The sequence below is a fragment of the Oncorhynchus keta genome, chromosome 7, assembly GCF_023373465.1.
Source record: "Oncorhynchus keta strain PuntledgeMale-10-30-2019 chromosome 7, Oket_V2, whole genome shotgun sequence".
Lineage (NCBI taxonomy): Eukaryota > Metazoa > Chordata > Actinopteri > Salmoniformes > Salmonidae > Oncorhynchus > Oncorhynchus keta.
The window spans coordinates 11,019,322-11,036,670 of NC_068427.1; the positions used below are offsets into that span (position 1 = coordinate 11,019,322).

The 17,349-nt window shown below is 41.9% G+C and overlaps 1 protein-coding gene across 3 annotated transcripts in view; it reads left to right on the forward strand.

The window, feature by feature from the left end:
• Positions 1-11,188, forward strand: part of LOC118385974 (polypeptide N-acetylgalactosaminyltransferase 13) — a 79,068-nt gene extending 67,880 nt beyond the window's left edge. For 2 of the 3 annotated variants that reach the window (XM_035773263.2, XM_035773264.2), the window contains exon 13: positions 1,464-1,581. Coding sequence is in view for 1 of the 3 variants with exons in the window: in XM_035773265.2 (XP_035629158.1) it covers positions 1,464-1,604 (141 nt within the window). In the remaining 2 variants the exon portion in view is untranslated. Of the gene's footprint in view, positions 1-1,463 lie in introns of all 3 variants that reach the window. The other variant, XM_035773265.2, reaches the window with a different exon arrangement.
• The last annotated feature ends 6,161 nt before the right edge of the window (positions 11,189-17,349 follow it).

A 17,349-nucleotide genomic window follows, 5' to 3' on the forward strand; every position in this document is an offset into this window, starting at 1 on the left:
AATACAAAATCAATCCTCATTGGTCTCATTGGTCTCAAGGTGTCACTTGGATTTAGTGTGTACCAGTCACACATTGTTTTGGAAAACACCTCCTGGGATGTGTGAATGATGTGCCAAAAGAGAATAAAATAGTCTGTCTTCCTATTAAAAGTTTAGCTATTGATGCCAAACACTCTATTACCTTAAAGTTGCGAGCTCATCTGATTGCTATTCTACTGTACGGTACACAAGGAGGGACAGATTGCAGATTGAGCATTCTCTACTGTACTTCTACAATGGCTCTGCACGACGACTGGTGTCCCAACGCACACAGAGCTGTATCACATGAACACACACACACACACACACACTGATTCCCAACCATTTCCTCCCATCTCCTCTCAGTAGCCTACCTATTGATTTTCAAATCAATGGCCCCTCTCACAGAATCTGTCCGTGTGAAATTGAGTATGTGAGAAGAACAAGAGAATCAGCCTCATATACTACGGGCTTACAGGCCAGAACACAAGGTGTAAATGGGGGGGAATCCCTCTCTGTTACCAATAGGTCATCTCATGAGAGAAATTGGCCTGAATTTAATTGAAATGGTGATAACAAGAAGAAAACACAACACACAATGAGCTGGGGGGGAAATCTGTTCTGACGGGTTACACTACTGGTTGGGCTGTTGTCCCCCCCCTCCCCCTCCCCCTCACAGACCTACATACTTTTTTGATGTCGTTTTACAATGTATGTCATGGCTCTTGGAAAGAGAATTGCATTTTCCGTCCTTAAGAAGTAAAACGCGGCCATAACGGTAAGAATTGGATTCTGCGTCTGCACTCTGTATGGTCATTATGACGAGTAACGACCGCCAACGGAGGTATAAACTGGCTAAGTACATTACCTCTGAGAGAGAGAGTGGCCATAAGTGGTTAATTAAGAGCTTTTATGTCTCCTCTCCTTTCCATTCGTTTTGGGGCTTAGGTATCGACGTGGGGAATACAGGCATCGTTGTGACGGCACTCAAAAGATTGATTTCTACCAAACGAATCCTCCTGAGGTGAAAGTCCTTGGGTACATTCAGGAGCATCTGTTTTTTTTAATCACAACATTTATTTTGAAAGGTTTGACACTTATTTGGCCGAACACAAGTCTGCATCATTTCAATACCCAGTGATGCCGTTTCTGTAAATGAAGTGTAATCCACATACAAGCTGCTGGGGAAGATACTGCAAAATCTGTATGAGTGGGTGGACAACATCCATTTTAAAATATGTTGAAGTGGCGCTCATCTGTAATCAAATCTACCCAGAAACCATCTCTCTGGCTGCAGGTGGAGCAGGGGCCAGAATCTCGGCTCACTTTTTGCAGTGCCCATGTGTTTAGTGCGTAATGCTCATTCACCCGTGTGTTTGTGTGTGTGTTTGTTTGTTTGTTTCGTTTGTGTGTGTGCCTGTTTCTGCCTGCGCCTCTCTCCCCAGCGGCTGACCTTGCTGCATGTCAACAGTAACCAATGTCTGGACATGCCTACTGAGGAGGACAAGATGGTGCCCACCCTGAGAGACTGCACAGGCAGCCGCTCCCAGCAGTGGCTCCTCCGCAACATGACACTGACGCTCTGATCTGACCCAGGAGTAGGACCTCCACATTCACTCACCACCACACCGGCCAGACTCGCCCCCACCTAAACTGGCCACGACCTCACCTCGCTCCACCAGGTGTCTTTTGTCATGCACGTGTTCCTGCCTCCTTCAGCACTCGCGGGTGGGGAAGAAGCAGGCAGGCAGCAGCCTGTAGTATTTTATTATGGGGCTTCTGAGGCTCTGCGAGGGCTTTATCTGAGATGCTGCTCCTCCCATTCAGTCAATATTACACAGTGGTTGCCTAGAGGTTGACCGGCACACTCTCAGCCAGAGCTCTCTGTATGGTTGAATCATTTGGGCGCGTCTGTAGTGATGGTGACTAACACTTTTACACGTGGAGGAAGCTGGAATCAGTGATACTGTATATGTCTGATGGCTCTCAGGGCTGGTCATGTGTGAGGTCAGAGTTCAGACTTTAGTACAGCAGAAGCACCAATAGCAGGATAGCATTTCCTAGACAGAGCGTTGTAGTATGCGTCTGTGGGGCCTCATAGACAATCTACTCTGGCTCTGTACATAAGTGTTTTGTTTAAAGTGCAACCCTGCAAGGTCGATTATTCTGTTCTGTGATATTGGACACCCCCAATTCATATTTATGTCAGAACCACCTGTAAATCTGAGGATGAAGGGTCTAAGGGTAAGGGTTGTTGTCAGTGCCATGCACAGATCTTTCAGGGAGCAGGTGCTCAAAATGAACAAAGCCCCCCACCCAACCCCCTCTCACCCCAAATATAAGACTTTCATAATTCAGATCTCAAAATTAATAACAAACATTTTTGAGCATAGGCCTATTAATTTCAGCAACACACTCACCCATCACAAATTGTAAGTGAGATAGTTAGCTACAGTGCCTCCGAAAGACATGATTGACATTGGGAAAAGAGGGATGTTGATGATTGATGTAAATCTGATAGTTAGCTACCTCAATTATTTTTTTAAACAAATTGTGATTTATCTTCAATGCTCTTAAATAATAACTACATAATATAATATATATAATCTAACTCGTGATGTACACTGAGTGTACAAAATATTAGGAACACCTTACTTATATTGAGTTGCACACATTTTGACTCAATTCGCCAGGGCTTGGACTCTACAAGGTGCCGAAAGTGTTCCACACGGACGCTGGCCCATTTTGACTCCAATGCTTCCCACAGTTGTGTCAAGTTGACTGGATGTCCTTTGGGTGGTGGACCATTCCTGATACTCACAGGAAACTGTTGAGCGTGAAAAATCCAGCGACGTTGCAGTTCTTGACACACTCAAACCGGTGCGCCTGGTACCTACTATCATATCACGTTCAAAGGCTCTTAAATATTTTGTCTTGCCCATTCACCCTCTGAATGGCAGATCCATGTCTCAATTGATCTCAAGGATTAAAAATCCTTCTTTAACTTGTCTCCTTCCCTTCATCTACACTCATTGAAGTGGATGTAACAAGTGACCTCGATAAGGGATCATAGCTTTCATCTGGATTCACCTAGTCAGTCTGTCGTGGAAAGAGCAGGTGTTCCTAATATTTTATACACTCAGTGTATTGCTGGCTGGCTGGTGGTTTGTGTGTATATTTTAGTATATGGTGGTTAGCCAGATTCTATACTACCTGTGTTCAGTAATTAATTTGTCAATCTTGAGGTGCCGGAGCAAAAAGTGAGTGCGAGAGAGAGGGGTGAACAGTGGAGCTCTGAAGTACCGGAACTTATGAGAATATTTTTTTTTAAATCACCTTTATAATAAAGCATTGCATTACGGAAGTCAAGAGGGGACATATTAATCAAAATAAAGAATTCCCTTCTATGTCGCGATCACAACTTACTTATCTCACGATCAATATATAACAAAAGTTGATTTGTCGAGATCACGAGATAATCGGAAGTACCACGCATCACCCATTCATTTGTTTAGCCGCACAATCAGTGGCGCCCCCAGAAATTGTTCATAGGGGTGGGTGTGTGGCCGGTTGGGGCCACTGAAAATCTTGGGGTGGCACACCAAATCCAAAAGCCGTAACTGAATTTCAGGTAATTCTATTATGCTGTTGTAGTATATAGGCTAGTTGGAAACTATGTCAATATTAGAGTTAAGGAATCGCATACTGATATACTTTCTTATTTCACAGTTAAATGTTACTATTTATCTGATGTGCGTAGACTAATACCAGTACAGTTAACATTTTAAGTTCCACAACAATCCTGTTTTAATGTGTTATGTATCTGTATATACATGTGCTAGGCGATTGTTCTTCAAATGGGCTAGTTGCCCTTTTCCTTATAAAGACAAATATACAGCTTTAATTTGAAATCAGTACATTGATTGCAAGGAGCAAAACATTTACTGGGAACAAGCCTACTCAAGTTTAAAAACGCCACACAGACGCCTACAATTATTTTCAATACAGATTTATTTGGCTGTTGCTGTGTCTTGTTATAAACAAAAATATGAAATATGTCCAAAAATGAAAAACAAAACAAAAAACATAATTATGGACAACAATATACATGTTACTATAGCCTACTCACAACCTATTCATATCCCTGCTTTATTAGGCTACATTATTTTCAATACAGATTTATTTGCCTGTTGCTGTGTCTTTTGGCAAACACATCCACAAAATCCTCAAGATTTATGGCCCTCGCCCTTCTTGACTCTACACCCCCAAATTGCTCAATCGCTCGTCACTCGTTGTATTTCTCAAGACGGTCTTGGAAAACTGTGCTCACTTGCTACAGTGCTCACAATGCAAGTGTTATTTTGCAGTTTAAACATCTTGTGGAACACCTCCCTATATGGCTCAAGGAAGACTGTGAGCTCTTTTAAACGGGTTGGTGTTTCCAAGCCACTAGTTTGCTTCCTATCAAGAATTCGCTGAAGCTGAGGGATCTCATATTCCAGATCCTCAGTGCTGCAGTTGTATTGTGAGGCAAATGGAAACACTACATTTTTCTCACAAAATGTGTGACTGCAGACATTCAAGGCTTGCATCCCTTGCATGATGACACAATTTTCTTTAGGAAATATTCTCTTCACCTCAGAGAGAAGCACATCAACAATTGGAATGAATGAACCTGCCGGAAAATGACTTCTTATCTGTGTTGACCGGTCTTTGAACTATTGGGGTGGGAATGTGATGCCCATCAAGCCTAGAGCTTGGTGTGACCTGACGCCCTGGGATGGCCTGGAGGTGCAACATCCGATGTATCAATGTTCAAGGTGTCAACAAGAGAATCAACAAGGGTAACAGCCGTGCCCAAATTTGAGTTGTGGGGACTGTAAAATGTCTGACAGATGTTTAATCTCACCAAAAACATTGGTGACTGTTACAAGGATGCTAATAAACTAGATCCATTGGGGCTAATAGACCTCTTGCCTCTACGGCTCTGTCACCATTTCTCTCTTCAGATATTTCTTTCAGTAGTCTGTATGATGGCTGGCAGTCTGTGCCCTCACGGTCTTGCAAGCATTGTACCTACATGCCCACCGTGTCTCTATCAGCCTTTGTAACTCTCTCGGGGCCCCCTGAAACATCTCCCTCTGTACCTCTTGCCACCTTTGTGGCACATATGACCCTGACCCAAAGACATAAATTTTCTGCAAAAGAGAAAAGAAACAATATGCTTCAGGGATGCATTTCACACCGTCAACTAATACTACAGTTAAGCAATGTGCATTGCAGTGAACATACAAAGCTAATGGGGCCTCTGATTTAATGGGTGCTGGCACACCTGTGTTGTTTCCGCTCATGACAGAGGCACCATCATATACTTGCCCTACTAGGTGGTTTCTGTAGTCAAGGCCATACTTCTGCAGTATTTGTACAGATTTCGGTGAAAGTGCTGCAGCATCCAGGCGCTCTGCTGCTTCAAAGGTGAGAAAACGTTCACATATTGACCCATTGTAATTGCAATTCGATACTAAGGACATCTGTTCCTTCTTGCTAATGTCTTTGATCTCGTCAACCATAATGCTGAAAGCCTCACTTTGTGCAACTTCACTAATTATTGAGGTGCGGACCATTTCGGGCCAGGCATTCAGTTATTTTGTTTTGTGTACTATGCCCAAAGTATGTTGTATTTCTTTGACATTTCTTTGATTTCTTTGACTTCATTTTTCTTTTGACTGTGTGATCATGCTTGGCTAGCAGTTCCATAATAGAGAGGGAATGTCCTTTATTCTGACCTTCCGTTTCTTTATGTGCTCTCTGTGTAAAGTTTTGCATAGCTGTGAGGAGCAGGGTTTCTCCAACAGTTTTAAATGTACTCTCTATTTTCCCTCACTAATTTATTATACTCTGCATTTAAGGATGGCCGAGAGAGCGCATTTGATTGCAGTCGACTTTTCATATTCTGCCCATGTTAATATAGCATGTTATTCTGATTGGGCATGGCCTACAAATCCCTCATCTTTGTAAGTTGCTTTTTTCCAATTTCTTAACCCCTCTTCAGATGTAAACACTGAATCGCCGGAGGAGGGGAGACTGAAGTGCCGGCAGGCATAGAAGTAGAGAGTCTTTAGTATGAGAGTATTCCAGCCATTTACAGTGCCTTGTAAACGTATTCATCCCCCTTGCCGTTTTACCTATTTTGTTTCATTACAACCTGTAATGTAAATGCATTTTTATTTGGATTTCATGTAATGGACATACATAAAATAGTCCAAATTGGTGAAGTGAAATTTTAAAAAATGACTTGTTTAAAAACCATTCAAAAATATAAAACGGAAAAGTGGTGCGTGCATATGTATTCAACCCCTTTGCTATGAAGCCCCTAAATAAGGTCTGGTGAAACCAATTACCTCCAGAAGTCACATAGTTAAATAAAGTACACCTGTGTGCAATCTAAGTGTTACATGATCTGTTACATGATCTCAGTATATATACACCTGTTCTGAAAGGCCCCACTAAGCAAGGGGCACCATGAAGACCAAGGAGCTCTCCAAACAGGTCAGGGACAAAGTTGTGGAGAGGTACAGATCAGGGTGGGGTTATAAAGAAAGAGTGCCACCCACCAAAACTCATGGACCAGGCAAGGAGGGCATTAATCAGAGAGGCAACAAAGAGACCAAAGATAACCCTGAAGGAGCTGCAAAGCTCCACAGTGGAGATGGGAGTATCTGTCCATAGGACCACTTTAAGCCATACACTCCACAGAGCTGGGCTTTATGGAAGAGTGGCCAGAAAAAAAACATTGCTTAAAGAAAAAGATAAGCAAACATGTTTGGTGTTCACCAAAAGGTATGTGGGAGACTCCCCAAACATATGGAAGAAGGTAATCTGGTCAGATGAGAGTAAAGGGAAACGCTATGTCTGGTGCAAACATTATGCATTATGCTGTGGGGATGTTTTTCATCTGCAGGGACTGGGAAACTGATCAGAATTGAAGGAATGATGGAGGGTGCTAACTACAGGGAAATTCTTGAGGGTAACCTGTTTGTCTTCCAGAGATTTGAGAGGTGTTGGGAGGTTCACCTTCCAGCAGGACAATGACCCTAATCATACTGTTAAAGCAACACTTGAGTGGTTTAAGGGGAAACATTGAAATGTCTTGGATTGGCCTAGTTAAAGCCCAGACCTCAATCCAATTTGAGAATCTGTGGTATGACTTAAAGATTGCTGTACACCAGCGGAACCCATCCTACTTGAAGGAGCTGGAGCAGTTTTGCCTTGAAGAATGGGCAAAAATCCCAGCGGCTAGATGTGCCAAGCTTATAGAGACATACCCCAAGAGACTTGCAGCTGTAATTGCTGCAAAAGGTGGCTCTACAAAGTATTGACTTGGGTAGTAATGCACGCTCAAGTTCAGTTTTTTCGTCTTATTTCTTGTTTGTTCCACAATAAAAAAAGATTTTGCATCTTCAAAGTGGTAGACATGTTGTGTAAATTAAATGATACAACCCCCCCCAAAAATCCATTTTAATTCCAGGTTGTAAAGGCAACAAAATAGCAAAAATGCCAAGGGTGGTGAATACTTTCTCAAGGCACTGTATGCTTACTGTACCACTCTTTCATGAAGCCCCATCTTCTATCCCCCTGAAGGGTCCGAGCGAAAAACTTCAGATGTGGCTGTTTGGGCCTCTCTGCTCTTGACTGGGATATATCTCGGATGAAACGAGACAACAATCAGTTATTCTGATTTTATAACAATAATAATTATAACATGAGAAACTGTTGTTGCTGCCTGTTCTGCACTTTCGTGCCATGCTGCCGTCTGTTGTTCTTCACTGTGATCTGTCACTAATGCTGCCTGTGCCTGTTCGTCGCTGTCATGTTCTGCCTCTTGTTCTGTCATGCTCTCTCGCTGCCTCCGCCTGTTCATTGGCTTGCTCAATGATGTTATCATCATCTTCGACTGCATCCTCACTAACGTTAACCCTCTGCTGCTGCTCCCCTGTCGGCTGAGTCTCCACTGTACTACTCTTCTTCTTAAAGAAAGAAGAGATATCTGTGGATGTTTTCATTGTTTGCAAGTTTATATAGCTTACTAGCTACGATTAGTCACTGTAGCTAACGCTATACCAGCCCGTAACGTCAGCTAGCTAGATGCTCTGGCAGTCCTAAATTCATCAAGTGGTTTGACAATCATTCTAGAAAGCTACGATAACTCTAACTGTAGAGTTAATACTCTCTCTCTATGCTGCAGAGTAACCTTAATGTATAAACTAGCTAGCTAAACCCCCAATGCCTAATTTAACTAGCTAACTTAGCTAGCTAACTAACATAAGCCTCAACCATACTGTCCATCTATCATCAATACGTCCACTCCCATTTATAAAGTTTCTCGTGGTCTCGACAAAACTACTTTTGTTATGGCGTGATCATGAGAAAATGGTCTTGTGATCTCGAAAAAAACTACTTTTGTTATGTAGTGATCACGAGAGAAATAAGTTGTGATTCTCGACATAACGAGGAATTGTTTTTTTTATTCATATGTCCTCTCTTGACATTTCCCTAGTGGCATAGAGCAGTAGAGTAGAGGTGCTTACAGAAGCTGCACACATGGGGAAACATTTTTAGTAACGTAGTGTCCGAAAACAATTGGGCCTTTTTATAAATGCATGTCATGCAACTCTATGTAAATTTACATGACTGGAGACTTTGGCAGAATCTTTTTAAATTCCGCACAAATGACCAAAAGACAGCCTACTTTTGACACTGACAAACAGAGTCTGAGCTTAATGAAAACAACTTTGTCTTGAACCCATCAATAGCCTGGGCCTAGGTGTGTGGAGACACACATATTTACAATATGAGGAGGACATTATAATCCTTAAAAAGCTTTCCAGTGTCATTGACTCACCCAATGATGCGCCGCTCACTCACCAGCGATGGCTGATGCACTCGTGCCAAAAGCTGATCCCTCTCTTGTAAATAATGTTTGCTCAAATGGCCTATTTGCAAGTTAATAAAATGTTGTGGTAGCCTACAGCAGACAGATTTCAGTATTCTCTTTTCAGCAGGAGCCATTTTCTTTCCAGCCTGTGTTTCCCGTAATTGTATATGCTGTTCACAGACAGATGTGCAGCGCGTTCCTAACTGTAGACTATGACTGGGCTACACACAATCCACAGCTAAGCCATTTAAAAAAAAAGGTCCTATTGATCCTTTGTGGCTAAATTATAGGCCTACTCTTGGTGCAGTAGGCTATTCTGAATTATTTCATTTATTTCTGAACAGACAGCAGTAATTCTAGAACGTTGCCAAATGTATTTCAATTTATCAGGTGTCCTGCAGCACCCTTCCCGTGGCTATGATTCTATGAGGAAATAAATGATGAACTGCTGCTGCATATCAGCCAACCAGACCGAATATTGATGATGATGTACATCAAGCGATATCAAGTGTTAATCAAATGTTATGCTGCTATGGTGTGGCAGTACTGTTGATATTTAAACTAGATAGCTTGCTACACCCACTCGACTGGTGAGCCGCATCACAAGCCATGCATGTTTGGATACCGGGCGTGCGCAATATCCTTACAGGGTAGACTGGGTAAAATGCACAACCAGGTGCACATGAGCTCCGTACAGGGCAGACCAACGGATGGGTGGGGGGGTGGCGAACTTGACGACTTGGGGGCAGTGGGTTCAGAACAACTACCACAAGAACTGTATACAAAAAAAAAAAAAGAATGAGTGACCACCCAATATTGAGTGGAAGGGCAAAGTCCCAGGGGTCTGATATAGGTATACCCCTACCTGTGCACATGCCTCGTTGTTGTTGATGGGTACATTAAGAGGATGAAAAAAACTCTAAACATTGGAGGTGATACAGAACTCATGTATGGATGCATGTAGCTGCCAAGAAAATCAGTTTGCTTTCCCTCAATAAGTATTTATCACAGAATGCAGTTATTTCATTTGACCATTTTTACATAGAAATATGTAGGATTTTTTTATTTCTAATGCACTATATCATTGTTAGCTCCCCGAAGTGTTGGATTATTTATTTGTTCTATTTTATTTGAGATACATTTGTCTGTTTTAAAGTTTCCTTAAATGTATACATCATGTTCATCACTTTATGGCAAATCTTTTGCCCGATCGAAACATAAAGCAAAAATGACCCTAAGACATATAAAGGTAGTGAATTCTTTTAAAATGTTGACTGAATATCAAGTTTCTAGTTGATTGAATTAAGCTATTGTGAAAATGAGTCATATTTAGTATAAAGATCTCCGAAACATCGAGCATTAGTGAATAAATCAATATGAACAATGTCAACAGTATAATGGTATATAAACTCATCATATTATTTAACCACTTTACTGTACCATTTTGATCATCAGTCAAACATGTGTATCCTAAATCGTGCCCTATTCCCTATAAATCACACTACTATTGGCCAGGTCTCATAGTAGTGCACTATATAGGTAATAGGGTGCCATATGGGACGCACACAAAATGGCTTGATATGGGCAACGTGTTAGCTCCTTTAAGAAAGTGGAACAACTATTTGTTCTTCAATGGACTGTCGACCTGGAGCAGCTGACATGTGTACTGTAAATAACTAACGCTGTCAATCATCATAATAACTGTACATACAGAACCAATTATTTTTCTAACATGCTGTAAAACTTGAAAGTCCCATTGAAATGTAAAACGTGGCATGGTTATGTATTTGAAGGCATTGCTGTGCGCTGTTTAGAAATATCAATGAAACACATATAATGCTTTCTTGGGGTTTATGAGGTTCATCAGCTCTCCCATCAACACAAACCCACAAATGACCTAATGGACATTACTGTACAGGAGAGATTATTACTCTGTTTAATTTGTTTTTATGTTGAAACTATATCAATGCTTGAACACTGTCATATCTATGCCTATTGTTTGTTTGGCATTCAGACTCGAATTGAATGAACTTCATATATATTTATTGTTTATATTTTGACCTACTGTAGGTTATATTTATGTGCATGGTACTACAATAGGAATGTACTACAGATTGTGTTTCAACTTTGAACTGTTACACTGTAGCTTTATTGGTCTAAAGTGATGTATGTTACCCGTTCGTACATTTTTGTAAAATAAAAAGCAGCAATAAAAAAATGTTTAAAAAAAGGCTAGATGGAAATCACGCATTTTGTTACTGGTGATGATGCGTATGAATAAAACTGAACAACAATACATTTGTTGTTGATTAAACCATTTCTGTTAACTTTTAAGGCCCCAGTGTGTCTTCCTTCTTATCTCTAATCTACTGGGAATGCATCCACAATGGCATCCTATTCCCTATATAGTGCACCACATTTGACCAGGGCCTATAGGAATCTAGTTTCTGGTCAAAAGTAGTGCACTATATAGGGAATAGAGTGCCATTTGGGACTCAGCCCCTAATATCTGCTACTAGGAAGCTGGCAGCGCTTTTAACCATGGCTCAATAATAGGCTCATTATACTGTAGGTGTTAGGTCAGGGTTAGGGGTTAGGCTATGGATGAAGTCCAGATAAGACTAATAACTGTCTCAAAGCCCATTTGCATCATTTTTATGTAACATTTCCATGCCACAACTTAATTGCTTTACGGTATATTTCTATTTTCCCCGCCCACATCAGAGAAGGGGAGTTTAAAAAAAATAAACATTAGTAAACCTCTCCAAGGCAACCACTCCAGTGTAATTAACGACTCCTCATGGGGCCCAATCTGAGTTAGGCTGAGCAACACTTCAGCACCTCTGCACAGCGGTAGGCAGCAAGGCACTCTGAGGCAGGCACACTAAGCCATCAGCAATCAGCCAGGCTCACACCTTTGGGCAGCTGCAGGGCCTGGACAGACAGATCTGGACATATGGGGATAAGATAGCCACACAGGGACCAGGGCTGCCAGTCTATTACAGGGTGAGATGGTTTAAAATAATGGCCTAATGGAAACGTTATCTGACTGGGCTTGCTGTGGCTCTAAGAGGTAGAGCATTTTTCATTTAACTAGGCAAGTCAGTTAAGAACATATTCTTATTTTACAATGATGTCCTACCCCGGCCAAACCCGGACCAATTGTGCACCGCCCTATGGGAATCCCGATCACAGCCAGTTATGATACAGCCAGGGATCAAACCAGGGTCTTTAGTGATGCCTCTAGCACTGAGATGCAGTGCCTTAGACCGCAGTGCCCCTCACCATGGAGACAGCCATGGATTTAACACTTTTTTTCCCGTTTGTCTCCTGTACCATCAGGGACAGACTAACACAGAAAGGATTGCAATTCTGACATGCCTGCTTTGGAAAAGCCTCAATACTCACACGATTCATGGACCTTTATACAGCAGCTTCCGTGGTTGTGATGATAGAGACATTTCACATCCAGTGTCCTGAATATCATATCAAAATCAAATCAAATGTTATTTGTCAAATGCTCCGTAAACAACGGGTGTAGACGAACTATGAAATGCTTACTTAGGGGTCCTTTTCCAACAATATGTAACGCTCGTCGTCGGTGGAAGGAAGAGGGGACCGAAGCGCAGTGTGGAAAGTGTTCATGATCTTTATTTACAAGAAACACTCAAACAAAAATAACAAATCCAAAAACGAAAGCGAACAGTTCCGTCAGGCACAGACACTAAACAGAAAATAACACCCCACAAAACCCAAACGGAAAATCACAACTTATATATGATCCCCAATCATAGACAATGATAGACAGCTGCCTCTGATTGGGAACCACACTCGGCAAAACAACAAAGAAATAGAAAACATAGATTTTCCCACCCAAGTCACACCCTAACCCAACCAAACATAGAGAATAAATAAGGATCTCTAAGGTCAGGGCGTGACAGTACCCCAGGTGGGCATCTACTCTCGGAGGGTGCTCCGGTGCGGGACGCAGACCCCGCTCTGCTTTAGGCTCCCCCCACTTCGGTGGCGCCTCCGGTGCAGGGATCGTCGCCGGGACCTCCGGATCGTAGATCGTCACTGCAAGCTCTTGATTGGGGACCGTCGCTGCAGGCTCCGGACTGGGGACCGTCGCTGGAGGCTCCGTGCCCTGGATTTTCACTGCAGGCTCCGGGCCATGGATCATCACTGGAGGCTTCGTGCCATGTCTTATCACTGGAGGCTTCGTGCCAAGGATCATCACTGGAGGCTTCGTGCCATAGATCATCACTGGAGGCTTCGTGCCATGGATCATCACTAGAGGCTTCGTTCGTGGAGCCGGAACAGGTCTCACCGGACTGAGGAGATGTACTGGAAGCCTGGTGCGTGGAGCTGCCACAGGGCTTACCAGGCTGGGGAGACATACTGGAGTCCTGGTACGTGGAACCGGAACAGGTCTCACCGGACTAGGGAGAAGCACTGGAAAACCTGGTGCGTGGAGCAGGCACCGGATACACTGGGCCGTGGAGGCGCTCTAGAGGTCTCGAGCGTAGACAGGGCGTGACACAATGCAGAGATAAAGAAAAAAAGAAAGAAATAGTGACACAAGGAATAAATACACATTGAATAACAAATAAAAATAATGATTAAAAATAACATGGGTATATACAGTACAGGAAGTATGTACCAGTATCGAGTTAATGTGCAGGGGTACGAAGAAAGGGCAGTGTATTAGCTACTACAGCACTCGACTACTAGATTCACCATCCCCTTTCCCACATAGAAATAACTAGATGCTTGCTTCTTTTTATAACAAGTGCCGCTATTCACATAATTCATTTTCTTTTCTTCCAAACATCAAGTGGGTGTAATGACTACTGTATGGCAAGACAAAAACAATTACAATTTAATGTATGGAATGAAGGCCACGGTCCTATACAATGGCTTGCGAAAGTATTCACTCCCCTTGGCAATTTTCTATTTTGTTCTTTTGCAGCAATTATAGCTGCTTAGGGTCATTGTCCTGCTGGAAGGTGAACCCCCGTCCCAGACTTGAATCTCTGGAAGACTGAAACAGGTTTCCATCAAGAATTTCCCTGTATTTAGTGCCATCCATAATTTCTTCAATTCTGACCAGTTTCCCAGTCCCTGCCAATGAAAAACATCCTGGGGATGGTATTCTCAGGGTGGTGAGGCGTGTTAGGTTTGTGCCAGACATAGCGTTTCCCTTGATGACCAAAAAGCTCAAGTCTCATCTGACCAGAGTACCTTCTTCCATATGTTTGGGGAGTCTCCCACATACCTTTTGGCGAACACCAAATGTGTTTGCTTATTTTTTTACTTAAGCAATGGCTTTTTTCTAGCCACTCGTCCGTAAAGCCCAGCTCTGTGGAGTGTTCGGCTTAAAGTGGTCCTCTGGACAGATACTCTAGTCTCCGCTGTTGCAGCTCCTTCAGGGTTATCTTTGGTCTCTTTGTTGCCTCTCCGATTAATGCCCTCCTTGCCTGGTCCATGAGTTTTGGTGGGTGGCGCTCTCTTGGCAGGTTTGTTGTGGTGCCATATTCTTTCCATTTTTTAATAATGGATTTAATGGTGCTCCATGGGATGTTCAAAGTTTCTGATATTTTTTTTATAACCCAACCCTGATCTGTACTTTTCCACAACTTTGTCCCTGACCTGTTTGGAGAGCTCTTTGGTCTTCATGGTGCCCCTTGCTTAGTGGTGTTGCAGACTATGGAGCCTTTCAGAATAGGTGTATATATACTGAGATCATGTAACAGATCACGTGACACTTAGATTGCACACAGGTGGACTTTATTGAACTAATTATGTTACTTCTGAAGGTAATTGGTTGCACCAGATCTTATTTAGGGGCTTCATAGCAAAAGAGGGCAATACCGTACATATGCACACACCACTTTTCTGTTTGACTTTTTTAATTTTACATTTTAAACAAGTTCTTTTTTTCATTTCACTTCACCAATTTGGACTATTTTGTGTATGTCAATTACATGAAATCCAAATAAAAAATGCACTTCAATTACAGGTTGTAATGCAACAAAATAGGTAAAACGCCAAGGGGATGAATACTTTTGCAAGGCACTGTATGTGTTTGTCCTCTCTATCTCCTTGTGTCTGATATATGCTTGATTGTGTGTGGGTCTGCCAGCCTCTCTCTCCCTGCTGGTGCTCGATATATGGGATTCTATTCAGGCAGAGAAGTGAATCCAATAATGGGGAGAGTGGAGGGATAATCAGTGCCCTGGATGGCCCCTTTCTTCTCACAGAGGACCAGTGGAGGAAGCCTGTCCTTAATTGTTATGGGGACCTGCGCTTCCACTGTGCCCGGAATGAAAAGTAGCTTTAATTAGAGATGGTGAGGCTAGACTCTGTGGGAGACTAGGGAGACTGATCCATTGCCACAGGAGAGGTGTCTCTCTGTAGTAGTACATCAATTAAAATGTACAGAACTTGGCTGCGTCCCAATTCAAATGGCCTATAGGGCTAGTGCCATGGACCCCGGTCAAAAGTAGCACGCTATATAGGGGAATAGGGTTGCAGCTGCTAGATAACCTGCAATTTACATGGTTTTGCAATCCTTGGTGCAATCTGGATATTGACATGTTGAATGGAAGTGATCATAATGAGGAGCCTTGTGATCATAGCCATTTTAACAGTAAAACAGTGATTAGGAATAACCTTGGGATCATAGCAATTTAAACAGTAAAACAGTGATTATGAATAACCTTGGGATCATAGCAATTTAAACAGTAAAACAGTGATTATGAATAACCTTGGGATCATAGCCATTTAAACAGTAAAACAGGAGGAGGAGCCTTGTGATCATAGCCATTTAAACAGTAAAACAGGAGGAGGAGCCTTGTGATCATAGCCATTTAAACAGTAAAACAGGAGGAGGAGCCTTGTGATCATAGCCATTTAAACAGTAAAACAGGAGGAGGAGCCTTGTGATCATAGCCATTTAAACAGTAAAACAGGAGGAGGAGTCTTGTGATCATAGCCATTTAAACAGTAAAACAGGAGGAGGAGCCTTGTGATCATAGCCATTTAAACAGTAAAACAGGAGGAGGAGTCTTGTGATCATAGCCATTTAAACAGTAAAACAGGAGGAGGAGCCTTGTGATAATAGCATTTAAACAGTAAAGCAATGATTAGGCAGTGAAGTCATGCTTCTAACTACAGTTATTGTGTGGTATTCAATCGTCAGTCAACAGTGCCCAGTTTTTCAAAAGTTATCTGATCAGATTTTGTCATTCAAATAGGATTAAATTCATAGAAATACAATTAAAAGAACCGGAGTCCCCATTCAAGAGAATGATGCCAATGTATATTAATTATATTTCTATGCATTTAATCCTATCTGACTGCTGAAATCCGAACAGATAACTAAAAAACTGGGCCCAGAAACTGCTACATTAGCAACAAGCCCTGTGCTGATATTGTAGAGAATGACAAAATCCATATATGACTAGCTGTTCCATACACAACTAGCTGTTCCATATAAGACAAGCTGTTCCATATATGACTAGCTGTTCCATATAAGACAAGCTGTTCCATACATGACTAGCTGTTCCATATAAGACAAGCTGTTCCATATATGACTAGCTGTTCCATACACAACTAGCTGTTCCATATAAGACAAGCTGTTCCATATATGACTAGCTGTTCCATATAAGACAAGCTGTTCCATATATGACTAGCTGTTCCATATAAGACAAGCTGTTCCATATATGACTAGCTGTTCCATATAAGACAAGCTGTTCCATATATGACTAGCTGTTCCATACACAACTAGCTGTTCCATATAAGACAAGCTGTTCCATATATGACTAGCTGTTCCATACACAACTAGCTGTTCCATATAAGACAAGCTGTTCCATATATGACTAGCTGTTCCATATAAGACAAGCTGTTCCATATATGACTAGCTGTTCCATACACAACTAGCTGTTCCATACACAACTAGCTGTTCCATATAAGACAAGCTGTTCCATATATGACTAGCTGTTCCATATATGACTAGCTGTTCCATATAAGACTAGCTGTTTCATATAAGACAAGCTGTTCCATATATGACTAGCTGTTCCATATAAGACTAGCTGTTCCATATACGACTAGCTGTTCCATATAAGACAAGCTGTTCCATATATGACTAGCTGTTCCATACACAACTAGCTGTTCCATATAAGACAAGCTGTTCCATATATGACTAGCTGTTCCATATAAGACAAGCTGTTCCATATATGACTAGCTGTTCCATATAAGACAAGCTGTTCCATATATGACTAGCTGTTCCATACACAACTAGCTGTTCCATATAAGACAAGCTGTTCCATATATGACTAGCTGTTCCATACACAACTAGCTGTTCCATATATGACTAGCTGTTCCATATAAGA